This window comes from Gorilla gorilla, chromosome 1, assembly GCF_029281585.2.
Source record: "Gorilla gorilla gorilla isolate KB3781 chromosome 1, NHGRI_mGorGor1-v2.1_pri, whole genome shotgun sequence".
Lineage (NCBI taxonomy): Eukaryota > Metazoa > Chordata > Mammalia > Primates > Hominidae > Gorilla > Gorilla gorilla.
The window spans coordinates 101,739,417-101,752,991 of NC_073224.2; the positions used below are offsets into that span (position 1 = coordinate 101,739,417).

The following is a 13,575-nucleotide window of genomic DNA, read 5'->3' on the forward strand; positions in this document are numbered from 1 at the left end:
AGACATTTGGGTATAAATGTAACTCAAATTGTTTCTGACTGTGATCCACCACAGTAGGATTATATTTTGCACTGCAGTTCAATCACACACACACACACACACACTCATACACACACTCATACACACACACATTTAACTGAAATAATAAGTTTCATGAAACAATACTTACCCTTACTACAGAGGATGCACGATGATATTTTCCTCTGTTCTAGTTTTAAAATTAAAAACAATAAAATAAAAAGCTGGTTGAAGCCCATAAAATTGACTTCTTGACTTTACCATCCCCACTATAGATCACAACCTATAGTGTGAAAAACTGGTGTCTAAGGCCTGGGCCCTGAATGACCTCTCTGTTGGATGAGGGCCTCTGTGGAGGTTGGAGCTCCCTCCATGGGGCTGGTCCTGTTTTCAGGGCTTCAGGCCTCCTCCTCCTTACCTGCAGGCTCTGACCCTTGGGCTTACTAGCACACTGCTGGCTGCCAAGATCTCTCCCGGGACACTGAGCTCAGCTCCTGGGAGGACTCTGACATGGTGCCTCACTCTCCTCCATCCCTCAGGGGCCAAGGAAGCAGGGAGCTGAGCAGGCGTGGGACAGAGGGAGCTCTCAGGCTGTGTGGCCCAAGGCAGCTTCTGGGACAGTAGGTGGCAACCACAGAGCTGAGCTGTGTTCAATAAATCATGGAGGCTAGGGCCTGGGGAAGGGGGAGGTCAGGAGGGAAGCGGGGCCATGGATAAATAATTCATTAAACAAATAAACAAGGAGCCTGTGAGAGGGAAGATCAGGCACACGTGTGAGCAAGAGAGGCAGCTGCCAGCTCCAGGCATGAAATATTCACAGGTTCTGCACCTTGCACAGGGCCCGTGTGTGTGGCCCCAGCCCAGGCAAGCTGTTGGTGCAGTCCTAACCAGGAAACCTGGGTCCCAGCAAGTGTGTGTGTGTCGGCATGGCTCTGAGGATGCTCTAACGTCCGTGAGTTGACATGGAACTACATACAAGCCTGACAGCAGGGAACATAAGCACTGGTATGTGGTCCAGTTCACAGGAAATTAGGATGCAGGGCTTGGTGGGTGGCATTGGGGTGTAATCACCTCTGATTCTGGTCATGTCCTCATCCCTCTAATGAGTCCAGCAAGCCAAGAAGCCTGGAGCTCTGGGGTGTTACACTAGAGGTGTGTGTGAGTCCTCTGAATGTATTTCAAGAAAAGCTGAGAGGCAGCAGTATTGGCTTAGCAGTGAACAGCCTGGACTTGGATTTGAATTCCAGTTCCGCCACTCGCTAACTATGCTAGTCACTTAACTTCTCTGAGACTGCTTCCTCATCTGTAAAATGGGGATAATAATGCCCCACCTCAGGGAGCTGGTCGTTAAGAGGATTAAGATCCATAATACCTGGGAAGCACTTAACACAGTGTTTAGGATCCCAGAGGCACTGGATTAATGGAGGGTTTCTTGTAATTAAGAGGTTATCTACTGAGGTCTTCCCACCTAGACCAGCCCAGACTCTTTTCCATTTGTTCTCCCTCATTTCCAAGCTTTCCTAACAGCTAACATAGGGAGAGATGTGACCTAGGGCTTAGAAAGTATGCAAGGGGTAGGAGAAGATTAGATGGAATGAGAAGAGGAGGTTACAGTCAAAAAAGGAAGTCTCTATTCTTGACAGTGTGGAAGAAGGGGTCCTTGACCTTCTCCTCAGACCCCAGAGACTCTCCTTAAGCCTTAAAAGTCTTCCTAAATCCAGACTTTCACCAAAGTTTAGCTCTCTAGAAAGTGACTGCAATGGCCGGGTGGCTCACAGCTGTAATCCCAGCACTTTGGGAGGCTGAGGCGGGCGGATCACGAGGTCAGGAGATCGAGACCATCCTGGCTAACATGGTGAAACCTCGTCTCTACTAAAAATACAAAAAATTAGCCAAGCATGGTGGCGGGCACCTGTAGTCCCAGCTACTCTGGAGGCTGAGGCAGGAGAATGGCGTGAACCCGGGAGGCGAAGCTTGCAGTGAGCCGAGATCGTGCCACTGCACTCCAGCCTGAGCAACAGAGCGAGACTCTGTCTCAAAAAATAAATAAATAAATAAATAAATAAATAAATAAATAAATAAAAGTGGCTGCAATGCCCATGCAGTGGCTCACACTTGTAATCAATCCTAGCACTTTGGGAGGCTGAGGCAGGAGGATGACTTGAGTCCAAAAGTTTGAGGCTGCCATGAGCAATGATCACACCATTGCCCTTCAGCCTGAGCAACAGAGTGAAACCCTGTCTCTTAAAAAAGAAAGAAAGGAAGTGGCTGCAAGGAGGCAGAGAGATTGGAGCAGAGGTCTCTGAGTAGCATCATAACCACCACCCCCAACAAGTCTTCCCTGCCAGAGTTCTGGCCCCCACCCTCTGCCTAGTGGTTGAAGGCTTCCTTGACAAAAATGGTTGTGTCTGGGCAAAAACCAGAAGAGTGGCACCCCAGAGTGGGTGGGGAGAATCCAGGATGGAGAGAGCCTCAGAGGGCCAGGGTGGAGTATCTGGCGGCCGCCCAGTAGGTCCCAGCATTCCCCAGCCCTCTGTGTCCCCTGGAAAGGATCCGCTCCCTGTGGGAGAGCCAGCAAACAGGTCTGAGCTGGCCTGCTCCTCCACAGACAGAAGAAGAACAGGTTGGGGGAGGGGGCCTGAGATCTTGGTGGGGAGTGGTAGCGGTAACCCCCATGTCTCCTCTGAGGAGTTAGGGACAGAGGGGACTACAGCCTGGGCACACCCTACAAAGCCAGGGGCCCAACACTTCGCCTTCTTTGGTCAGCCTGCTGCCACTTGGGGAGCCAGGGGTCTGGGCCCCCAGGTGTGAAGATGGTGCCTGCCCACCCTTTCCCAAGGAGCCAACATCAGTCTCCACTTCCCCTCCCCTGGGCTGGGCAGGTTCAGGCCAATCTGCTGAAGAGCTTCACAGCAAACATTGATCTGTAATAAAACCACAATGTGTTTCAGGAGAAGGGATTCCAGACACAACACACATACACACTCACACACATACATACGGATGCAAAACATGCCGCTCTGGGAGGGCAGACTCCAGCAGTCCTGAAAACACATCCAAACATAGACCCACACTGTGTCAAACCCACAGACATTATTAGTTCTACACATCCCCTCTCTGCCATATACTTTGTCCTTCAAAATCAAAGCCTTCTCTGACGACCCGTTTTCCCTGTGTTCCCATAACACTTCGTATATAGCTCTATATTAGCATTTTCACTTTGCATTATAATTACTCATTGGCCAGTCTGTCTCCTTGGGTAATCTGAAGATCCCTTAAGGGAAGCGATCTTGTCTTATGCAAGTGTGTATCCCCAGCATCTAGTATGCAGCCTAGTATTTACTTAGTAGGAGTAGGTGAGGTGCTTAATAATTGTTGAATCAAGGAACAAAAGAATAAATGCCTTCTGACAGTGGGACTCCCATTTCTAGAATCCTTCAGAAGCCCACAGTGGAAAACCGTGCATGCTACTCAGGCTTCTGACCCTGCCTTCTTTTCTCTTGGTCCCCTCACCACCACTCAGCTCTCCAGAAGCCCTCCTTTCCTTCCCTTCCCTCAGTGTGAGACCACGAATTTGAGTTCAACCTGAGGGTTGGCAGGCAAGGTAAGGGTTAATGACACCTCATTAGTGTTTAATTGGAGGAAGGAAGCTGCCTTGGCACCAGACAGGTGGGCAGGCCTGCCCCTTGCTGGAACCAGGCATCCCTAGTTCCAGCACCCCGCCAGGCATGTGGGTGATTTGGCCCTGGAGACCCTCCATCCAGCCGGGGCCAAGCAGTATAGACCAGTACTCCCCATCTGTCACCAAACATCCAGAGAGAGAACAAACTCCTTATCCTTTCTTCTGTTGCTGGCTTTGCCCCATCCGTCCCCAACAGACACTGGAGAATGGGAGGAGAGGTGGGGTATGAAGGTGGAGAACTGAGGGACAGATTACAGAGCCACTCAGGGATAGATTCCAGAAACAGACAGGCGACAGGGCTGGGGATGTGGAGATGTCTGCCCAATTTGACCTTAAATGAAGAGAATGCAAATGAGATGCAGACGATATGCAGATGAACACAGGATCTCAGTACTGACATTCCTGGTGGCAGCAGCTCTGCACCCCAATGCTGTTGCCAATAACCAACCTACTCCTAATGTTTCTGCGTTAAGTGGTGCTGACCATTACTTTGAGAACGAAAAAGGATCTCAAGAGAGATAAGAGCTTGTTTGGGCTAGGGCTGCAGGACCTGGGAAGCTGAGCTCCATCCCAGCTTCCTCACCCCATCCCAAGCACCCACCCAAGCTGCCACAGCAGCTCAGGCAAACATTACTCTCCAGGTTGCACTCGGACGCACCGTCGGTTGCTATGGGGACCCCTTCCTCACTTCCAGACCTGAACCAATGGGCATCACCGCTGATGACCTCAAGCCCCAGGCCCCGGGATTCTATTGGCTATTTGGAAGCCAGAGCGCACCCTTTTCAATGGCGTCACCGCTGGGGATCCCCCGACGACCCCAGCTAGCGTCTGGCCTACTGAAAGAAAGGCGCGCTGGAAGCTCACAATGCGCTGAGTGAATGAAAAAGGAAAGAAGGAACTAATAAAAGGTTAGAAGAAAAAGGGGGGAGGTGACAGAAAAAGAACAAAACTTCAGGGTTGAATCTGGAGAAGAAAAGGGAGATTTGAAACCCCAGAAAGTGTGGAGCAGGATTGCCCGTCGCAGAGACTCTCAGGCTCTCAAACAGGGAGACAGGGCGAGGTAAAGATGAGTGGAGTTTTCGCATCTATTCGGGAGAGACTAGGGCAGGCCCAGCAAATTGAGGGCCCCACCCTGAGCCGCCTAGCGCTACTGAGTTTAGGGGAGATCGGTGACGCCCCAAAACTTGCAGGCCTGCCCAGCCTCCTGGAACTGCGCCCTGGAACACGCCTCGACTTCTCGTGGGTAAGGCCCGGTGCCTGGAAGACCTCCCAGCGCCTGCAGCCCGTCTCGGCCCCATGAGTGGACTCAGCCCTGGCTTTCCATGGGGACGCGCCCCGGGACTGAATCAGCCGCCCGCGCATGCTATGAGGAAAGTGTGTATAGGGAAGGCCGGCTGGGCCTGAGCGCCTGTGGCTGGGCGGGCCTAAGTTTAAGACTCCCCCTGCCCCCCACCAACCTCCCCAGCCCGGCTCCCGTGGTCGCTGAGGCATCCGCCCTTGCACCTGCAAGGGGCTGGGCGGCCGGCAGGGGCGTGTGTCCCTGTCAAGTGTGAGCGCCCGACAGTTAGGGCGTGCGTCTGAGTGCGGAGAAAGCTGACTGGGCCCCGCGTCTCTTTCGCACATGCGTTCTTATCAGCGGCGCATCCGCGCGCCAGCCCCAGCCGCGGGAGCGAGCGCGCCCGCCTGGTTCTGCGAAAAGGGGGGTGGCCTGGGGCCGCTGGGAGCCGGGTGAGACCCCCACAGTTCTCAATCCAGGGAAAGGGCTGCTAACTAGTCGCTCCCAGTCTACTCCGCCTATGGCTTCTCTTGGGAGGGGCGGAGGTAGCAGTAAGCCAGTTTCCATGGCAACGTGTAGACACCCTCCTGGATGACGGTAAAGATGGAACTTGAACACTTGAACCCAGGACCTGAAGACCTAGCCCATAGCTTCTCCTTCAGCCGACTACACCCTCCCCTTCGCGCCCCAGAGCCTCGCCCCCGCTAAAGATCAAGGTTTGGGGTGAAGGCCCTGATACACGCACCTACCTACAAGAGGCATTTTCTGAAAGGTGGCCTCGAATGGGGGAAGGGACAGACTGGAGTCCGCTCTGCCCGCGGTGCTGCCCTCCACCCAAGGCCTCAGCCAGAGCAATGGAATTAACATGAACGATGGCAGCTGAAATGGGTGCATGGTGGTGGGGGAGAGGGCCCCCGCCCCCTCCGAGAGAGACCGGGATCTGACCTAGGTGTGCAAAGGGGTGGGGGAGGGGTTCGAAAACCCTAGCACCTCTGTGTCGGTCTCTGGACCCCTAGCGCCCTCCCCCCACCCCGCCGTCTCCCCCACACCCCCTAACCATGTTCACACGCTGCCTCTCGCTGCCGCAGCCGGGCCGAGCTAATCAGCACAACATCCACCTATCGATCGCTGGCTCGGTGCCAGGCGGGCCGGCACCGTGCCAGTGGAGGCTGCGGGGCACCAGGGCGGGTAAAGTACAGCTGCAGGGGAAGGGGCGCCCCTTACCCAGGCACCACCTAGGATACCATTCAGAAAGAGGGCCCCACTTGGCCTTGTGGGGATCATAGCCTCGCCTACCAGAGGTGGAAGAGACAGTGTGGGCTGAGAGCAGAGGGAGCCCTCCCTCCTCAGCCCCACCTCCTCCTCCTCCTTATAAAAGCTAAGAACAAAGAGGCCGCTGGGGACGGAGGCTTTGATCTGACCCCACCTTCCCAGTTCTAGGCCAGGCACCGCCCAGAGTGCCCTTGGGGAGGGGGAGGGATGACCAGCTCTCAGGGACCCAGGCATTCTGAAACCCAGATGCTATTAATACTACCCTTTGCTTTTGCTGGGCGCCCTGCTTGGTGCTACCAGGACTTGGGCAGGGCCCCAAGCGGATGGGCTGTCAGGAGCATCTGCCCCTCCTCAGCACAGGAAGCCGGCTGGGGAGGTGAGAGAGGGTGCCAAGCTCCACAGCTGCTGCTGGCACCCACCCCACATTGCCCAGAGGGGTGCCCACTGAGGCCTGGCATGGATGGCCTGAGCACAGCTGGCATGGAGGTCAGGCCAAGCTAAGCTGAGAGCACAGGCCACAGGGAGTCCTGCTATCAGGGAAGTGGCCTAAGAGCAGTAGATTGGGGAGGGCAACAAAAAGATGAGTGGTTTATTGAAGGTTTGGTCTAGATACTTATAAAAATACAAACTGGCATGAAATTCAACCTCATGAAGAGTCCGTCTTCATAGAAGACAAGTGAGTGATCCCCTGGGGAGGGCAAGGTGCTGCCCCAGGGAAAAGGCCCACAGGGCACAGATGGCAGGGCTTCTTCTTTGCCCTGGTCCAGCAATCGACCTGTCCCCAGGTCTTCAGCCTGGGCCCCCAGCTGGCTTGAGGATTTGATCATACCAAATCCCAGTCCTCCTGGGGGATAGGCTGAGACCCTCAAAGCAGCCTGCAAAGCGCCTGTGTTTGTCTTGCCTCTGCTTCAGAGTGTCCAGGGCTGTCTACTGCTCTTCTTTAGCCTGTGATGAGGGGACAGGCTCCTGCAAGAGTCACCTCAGACCCTCTGATCTCCCCCATCAATGCTCCATCTTGTCGGTCTGAATTGGTACCCCCAGTGCAGGCAGCAGGGATCCCTCCTCCTCCAGGGGATCTTGGGAGGACTCTGGCTCCTTGGGATGAGAGGGAAGGTCTGCTTGGCTCACAGAATTCGCAGAAGACGAAGAATCAGGAGCAGCAGTAATATCAAGAGACAGAGGGGGCTGGGAGTGTCCCCCCCTCGCCACCCTGATGTGCCACTCTCTCCAGGGCTCCCAACAGGATGGGCTGACTCAGACTCTGTGAGGGGGAGGGGGTAGCAATGATCAGTCCTCCCACTTTACCAGCCTCCTTCCTCCCCTTCCCATTAGCAGTTCCCTCCTTTCCCATCTTCCAGGGTCTCCCAAACCAGCCACTCCCTTCCCATGATCTATGACCTCATCCTTTCTAAGCCCCAACTTCCAAGCCTCCCCAAAATTGCCAATAGAGACAACCAACTCAGCTAAGACCTTGAAGGGCCTTGCCCCTGGACACCCCGTTCTCTTGGCCCAGCTTTAAAAAGTGTACAGTATGTCGGGTGTGATGGCTCACGCCTGTAATCCTAGCACTTTGGAAGGCTGAGGCGAGTGGATCACTTGAGGCCAGGAGTTTGAGACCAGCCTGGCCAACACGGTGAAACCCTGTCTCTACTAAAAAAAAAAAAAAAAAAAAATCAGCTGGGTGGCACACACCTGTAGTCCTAGCTACTCGGAATACTGAGGCAGGAAAATTGCTTGCACCCAGGTGGGTGAGGTTGAAGTAAGCTGAGATCGCACCACTGTACTCCAGCCCTGGGCGACAGAGCGAGAGCGAGACTCTGTCTCAAAAAAAAAACAAAGTGTGCAGTGAGGCCACACAAGACATGGTGGCTCACGCCTGTAATTCCAGTGCTTTGGGAGGCAGGAGGATCTCTTGAGGTCAGGAGTTCAAGACCAGCCTGGGCAACACAGGCCAGGAGTTCAAGGCCAGCCTGAGATCCCATCTCTACAAAAAATAAAAAGTAATTTAGCCAGTTGTGAGTTGTGGTGGCACATGCCTGTAATCCCAGCTACTCGGGAAGCTAAGGCAGGAGAATCGCTTGAACCCAGGAGTTTGAGGCTGCAGTGAGGTATGATCGTGCCACTGCATTCCAGCCTGGGCAACACAGCAAGACCCTGTCTCTTAAAAAAGAAGTGGGGGAGCCGGGGGTGGTGGCTCATGCCTGTAATCTCAGCACTTTGGGAGGCTGAGGTGGGCAGATCACAAGGTCAGGAGATCGAGACCATCCTGGCTAACACGGTGAAACCCCAACTCTACTAAAAATACGAAAAATTAGCCGGGTGTGGTGGCGGATGCCTGTAGTCCCAGCTACTCCGGAGGCTGAGGCAGGAGAATGGCGTGAACCGGAGAGGTGGAGCTTGCAGTGAGCTGAGATCGCGCCACTGCACTCCAGCCTGGGCAACACAGCGAGACTCCGTCTAAAACCAAAACAAAACAAAACAGAAGTGGGGAGAGGATGGTGCAGTAGAAGCTCCCTCAAGGCTAAATGGGGAGAAGAGACCACAGCTTGAAGCTTCACCAGGACCCCTGGAGTCTGATCCTCCTAGATTCTTCTCACTCCTTCCCTCCTTCCCAAGGCCCCACATTAGCCAGTAGGGTCCATGCTCCCAACCCACTTACTCCTCTCCTTGCAGCAGACAGACACCTGGAGCCTCAAGCACTGGCCAGAACTCTCTGGAGTGGGCATCGCTGGGTAGTGGGAAAGTGGGAAGAAGTTAGCACAGGGAGTCACCCCTTTGTATGCCTCAGACTGTTTCAGACCCTCCCAGCTTTTCTTCTCTCCAGGTCCCTGGAAAGTGTTTCTTTACTTTGGGGCCACACCCATGTATCAGGCCCCATCCAGTCCTCTCATCTCCCTGGCCCCCTTTCCTAGCTCCTCCTACTTTCTCCTTTCTAGACATTTCCCTCCTCAGTCCTGAGTTCAGCCCATACCTCAACCCGATGTACATTAGAGACCCAGCCCCCTCCTCCTTCCAGGCCTCTCCTTGCCCCTCCCTACCCTTCTGGTACACAAGAGGTGTCCAGTGTGCCCCTTGGCCACTCACAGATGTAGTAGTAAGTCTCTCCAGGTAAGAACTCAAAGCCGAGGGAGAAGGGTGTGAAGCGCTGAATCTTCTCTGAGAATTGAACATGGCCAAAGGGCAGGGAGCACACCCAGCGCTTGTAGGCCCGGGGGCCCTCTGCCTGGCAGGACTCATAGCCTGGCCAGTCCACCATGTACAAAGCAAACGTCTCGGGGCCCTCAGGTGGCCCTGGGCCTTCGTAGTGGGGGCAGACAATGTCTAGGTAATCGTTGAGGCCCAGCTCCACCACGGCGTCTCCTCGAAGCAACCTGCAGGCATAACGCAGGGGTGGGCTGAGGAGTGGAGGGCACCACGCCATGGCCATGGAGGCCAGAGACACCCCTTCTCAGAGGCCCCTGCCAGCCTCTCCTCCACCCATGTGCGATGGAGCAGCTCAGGAAGGCCCGAGGTTCCCAGACTGACAATTCTTGAGAGACAAAGAGAGTGCAAGAAATGGATGAGATGATCGATTCACAGGTTCCGAGAGGCTAAGACCTGCAGTGCCCATAACCACACAGCTTAGATGTGAGAAGGAGGGTCACCACACCCTGTCCTACAGGCTGGAGCTGCCACACACCTCTCTAGCTCCAGTGCCCAACACTCAATGTGGTATAGCACCAGGCTTGATCAATGTCAGGTGGATGGATGCTGTGAAGAAGCTGGGCAGAGAGGCAGGAGCTACAGTTGCACACAGTGCAGTTGCAGACACAGAGGTGGAGACAGGGGTTGGGAAAGGTCTCCTCAAACAGATATAAAGTGAGGAACACTGTCCTTTAGACTGACTTCAACCCAAGGGTGAAAAGAATGTCACGGTAAAAAAAGAATGAGGGAGGCCAGGTGTGGTGTCTCACATCTGAATCCCAGCACTTTGGGAGGCCAAGGTGGGAGGATCGCTTGAGGCCAGGAGTTCAAGACCAGCCTGGGCAACATGGTGAGACTGTCTCTACCATAAATAAATAAATAGGCTGGGCGCGGTGGCTCACGCTTGTAATCCCAGCACCTGGGAGGCTGAGGCGGGCGGATCATGAGGTCAGGAGATCAAGACCATCCTGGCTAACACGGTGAAACCCCGTCTCTACTAAGAATATAAAAAGAAAATTAGGCGGGCATGGTGGCGGGCACCTGTAGTCCCAGCTACTTGGGAGGTTGAGGCAGGAGAATGGCGTGAACCCGGGAGGCGGAGCTTGCAGTGAGCCAAGATTGCGCCACTGCACTCCAGCCTGGGAGACAGAGCGAGACTCCATCTCAATAAATAAATAAATAAATAAATAAATAAATAAATAAATAAATAAAGGCCATGAGTGGTGGTGCACTCCTGTAGTCCCAGCTACTTGGGAGGCTGAGGCGGGAGGATCCTTAGAGTCCACGAGTTCCTGTAGTGAGCTATTATGCCACCACACTACAGCCTGGGTGACAGAGCAAGACCCTGTCTCTAAGTTCTAAAAATTAAAAAAAAAGAAAAAAAAAAAAAAAAGAATGAGGGAGTGGGTGCTAGGTGCTTCCCTTTTTTGGCCGGGAGGAGCAAGTGCCAGGCGTGGGGGGAGTCCACATACTACCCAGTCTTCAGTCTTCTCAGGACTCCCTTTCCCACCTCTTGGGAGCTGCCTGGGGAAGCCAGCACAGGTGGGAAGGGCTGGAAGGGGCTGCTCCCCACAGTACTGAATGCTGCATGAACCACCCCCCATACCACAAACACAGCGAAGCATGACTTAGGAAAAGCCTCCAATGGGTGGTCCAAGGACCACCTGTATCAGTTCTGATTAGAAATGAAGATTCCTGGGCTCAGCCAGCCCAGACTTACTAGAACGCAAGCTGAGCAAGGACAGGGCCTTGGTAAGTTTTGTTCTACTGCATCCCCCGTGCCTGGAAAAGTGCCCAGCACAGGACAGTGTTCAATAAATATTTGTGGATTGAATGAATGAGCCAGAAACCTTAAGATTGGGGGGTGAGAAACCTGAATTTTTAACAGGTCCTCCAAGTGATTCAGAAGCTTTGGTCTGTGACAGAGATAGAGAATTCAGAGTCCAAGGACAACAAAAGCTCTTATCACTTGTTATTGGTATTGTAATGACCTGTCTTTATGCAGGCTCTCCTGCCTGCGCCTGTTCTCCAGAGAGTCTGTGGAATCCCAGAGGGCAGGGTCTTGATCTTCTCATCTATATAGTTAATCCCCTGCAACCTAGCACAGGGACAGGCACACACAGTATGTGTTTAATAAATAAATGTTAGTGAGTGAAGAAATGAATAGTCACAGATTGTCTCAAGTAGAAAATCAGAAAGAAAAACAGATGGGAAATAGGAGAGGCAGGGAGACTTGGGGAGGGGGATGGAAACAGTAAAATATACTGAGGTTCAAAAGCAGGCAGCTCAGGAGAGAGAAAGAAATAATAGTTTATATCTGTACAGCCTGAGCCTCTTTCACATACATGACCTCACTTACCCCGCCAGACTTCCCAGGGTACTAGGTATTATTAGCCCATTATACAGGTGAGATAAATGAGGTTAGGAAGGTCACGAGACTTGCCCAGAGGTGATTCGGCTAGAAGGGCAGGGCTGACACTGGAAAGAAACAGAAGGACCAATAAAGACAGAGACGAAAGCAGAGATAGCAAATGAGATCAGGAGACAGAGTGAGAGCCAGAGGTGAGACCCAGCGGGCAGGAGAGTAACCCACGCTCTTTCATAAGAGTAAAGCCCCCTCCCTCGCTCTCAAGTTCGTCAGCCACAGCTCCAGCCTGCGGGAGGCTGGGGATCGCCAGGAGAGCAGCGAGGGGGGCGGAGCCCGGAGTGCGGGCAAAGGCCCCCCCAGCTCCATGCTCCAAGACCCCCTAGACAACCCTTGGGGCTGGGGTCTTCTGCCTGCCCCCCAACACATGCGGGCTGTGGGGAGACCCAGGGCGCGCCTCGCCCCTCGCCCCTCCCCCCTCCCCCGCCGGCTCAAACAAAGGAGCCCCGGCGCGCGGCCAGGCTCAGGCGGCGCCGCGCAAAGAGCGGGTGGCGGGCGCGCGCAAAGCCCGGGAGCGCGCAGACTTGGCTGTGCGCTCGCCCGGTTCGGCCCGGCTACCTGGGGTTACTGGAGTTCCAGTAGACTACGTGGCGGAGGCTGGAGCCCCCACGCAGAGGGGAGCCGAGGAACGCGGCCCAGAGGACAGTCCGCAGCAGGGGCAGCAGCCGCATCGCCCCCGAGGTCCGGTTTGGTCTGGCCTGGCAGGTCCCGGCCCGCTTCACAGTCGAGGCGAGAAAAGTACAAAGTGAAGAGGGAAGTTGCGGAAAGGGGAGTGGGGTACGGAGATTCACTGACCCCGCCCCTGGATAACTTTCCGCCAATGGGAGCGCGTCTCCTCCTCTCCACCCAGCGCCAACTCCAGTTAACCCTCTGTGCACCGCGGCGCGCGCCAGGTTCGCCAAAGCTTCCACTGAGGCTGCACCACACTGCGAGGAGGCGGGAAGGAAGGACGTATTACAACAGCAGTATTTTTAGGGAGGTCATCCCTTTCGTGTCTGCTTTAGTGCAGGGTAGACTGCCTTATTAGAAGTTTGGAAGATTTTAAATAAGGGTACATAACCTTTGCCCAGATAGGGGAAAGTGAGGCGCGGGCGAGGATCCATGAAGCCTGTCCAACCACCTTCATGCACTGCCCCGTTTTCTTTGCACATCTAGGGACAGTGCAAGCGGAAGGGACAACACAGCTCTGGGACCACCTTCCCTAAAGAGCCTTAGGTGGCGCGCTAGATGCTCACTTTAGGATTGGCGTCTGTTCCTTGCCGCTCCACACCTTCGTTCCGGGCTGGGGGCCCACGCGGCCCCAGTCCGTAAGACGAAGTAATGAGGTGGTTGCGGCCTGTACAAAGCACCTTTGTTCCCGATCCCTCAGGTGGCGGCGGCGGAGGGGGAGGAGGCAGGTGCGCGGCCTTGGGATCGTGGGAGCAGCCGCCGCCCCGCTCCGCCCTGGCTCCTGGGCTCTGGGAGCATCAGCCAGATCCACTTTTCCCAGCTAATGGTCAGAGTGGGGACGGCAGGTCCAACAGCTTGACAGATTGCGCCGAAAGCCACCCCAGTCTGGGCAGAGGGAAGCTGCGAGCATCCCGGGGACACACGCCGACCCTTTCTGGTACTCCCGCCCCACACAGCCCGCCCTCGTCTGAGGCGGCAGCGTCTTCTGGCGGCCAGACCTGGAACCGCAGCAGGAGCGACCCGGGTTCTAGAAGCAGACAAACTCTGCGG

The 13,575-nt window shown here is 54.7% G+C and overlaps 1 protein-coding gene across 3 annotated transcripts; it reads right to left on the reverse strand.

Moving 5' to 3' along the window:
- Positions 1-6,808: 6,808 nt before the first annotated feature.
- Positions 6,809-13,488, reverse strand: EFNA4 (ephrin A4). Of its 3 annotated transcripts, none has more exons than XM_004026862.5 (4): positions 12,415-13,488; positions 9,333-9,619; positions 8,908-8,976; positions 6,809-7,363 (listed from the first exon to the last, which is right to left on the reverse strand). In XM_004026862.5, the coding sequence occupies exons 1-4, from the start codon at positions 12,525-12,527 to the stop codon at positions 7,251-7,253; spliced, it is 582 nt and encodes a 193-aa protein (XP_004026911.4). In that variant the 5' UTR covers positions 12,528-13,488; the 3' UTR covers positions 6,809-7,250. The 3 variants fall into 3 exon arrangements, with proteins under 3 accessions (XP_004026911.4, XP_004026909.4, XP_055216995.2); XM_004026860.5 differs by having other exon boundaries at positions 6,809-7,509; XM_055361020.2 differs by having other exon boundaries at positions 6,809-8,705.
- Between the last annotated feature and the right edge of the window lie 87 nt (positions 13,489-13,575).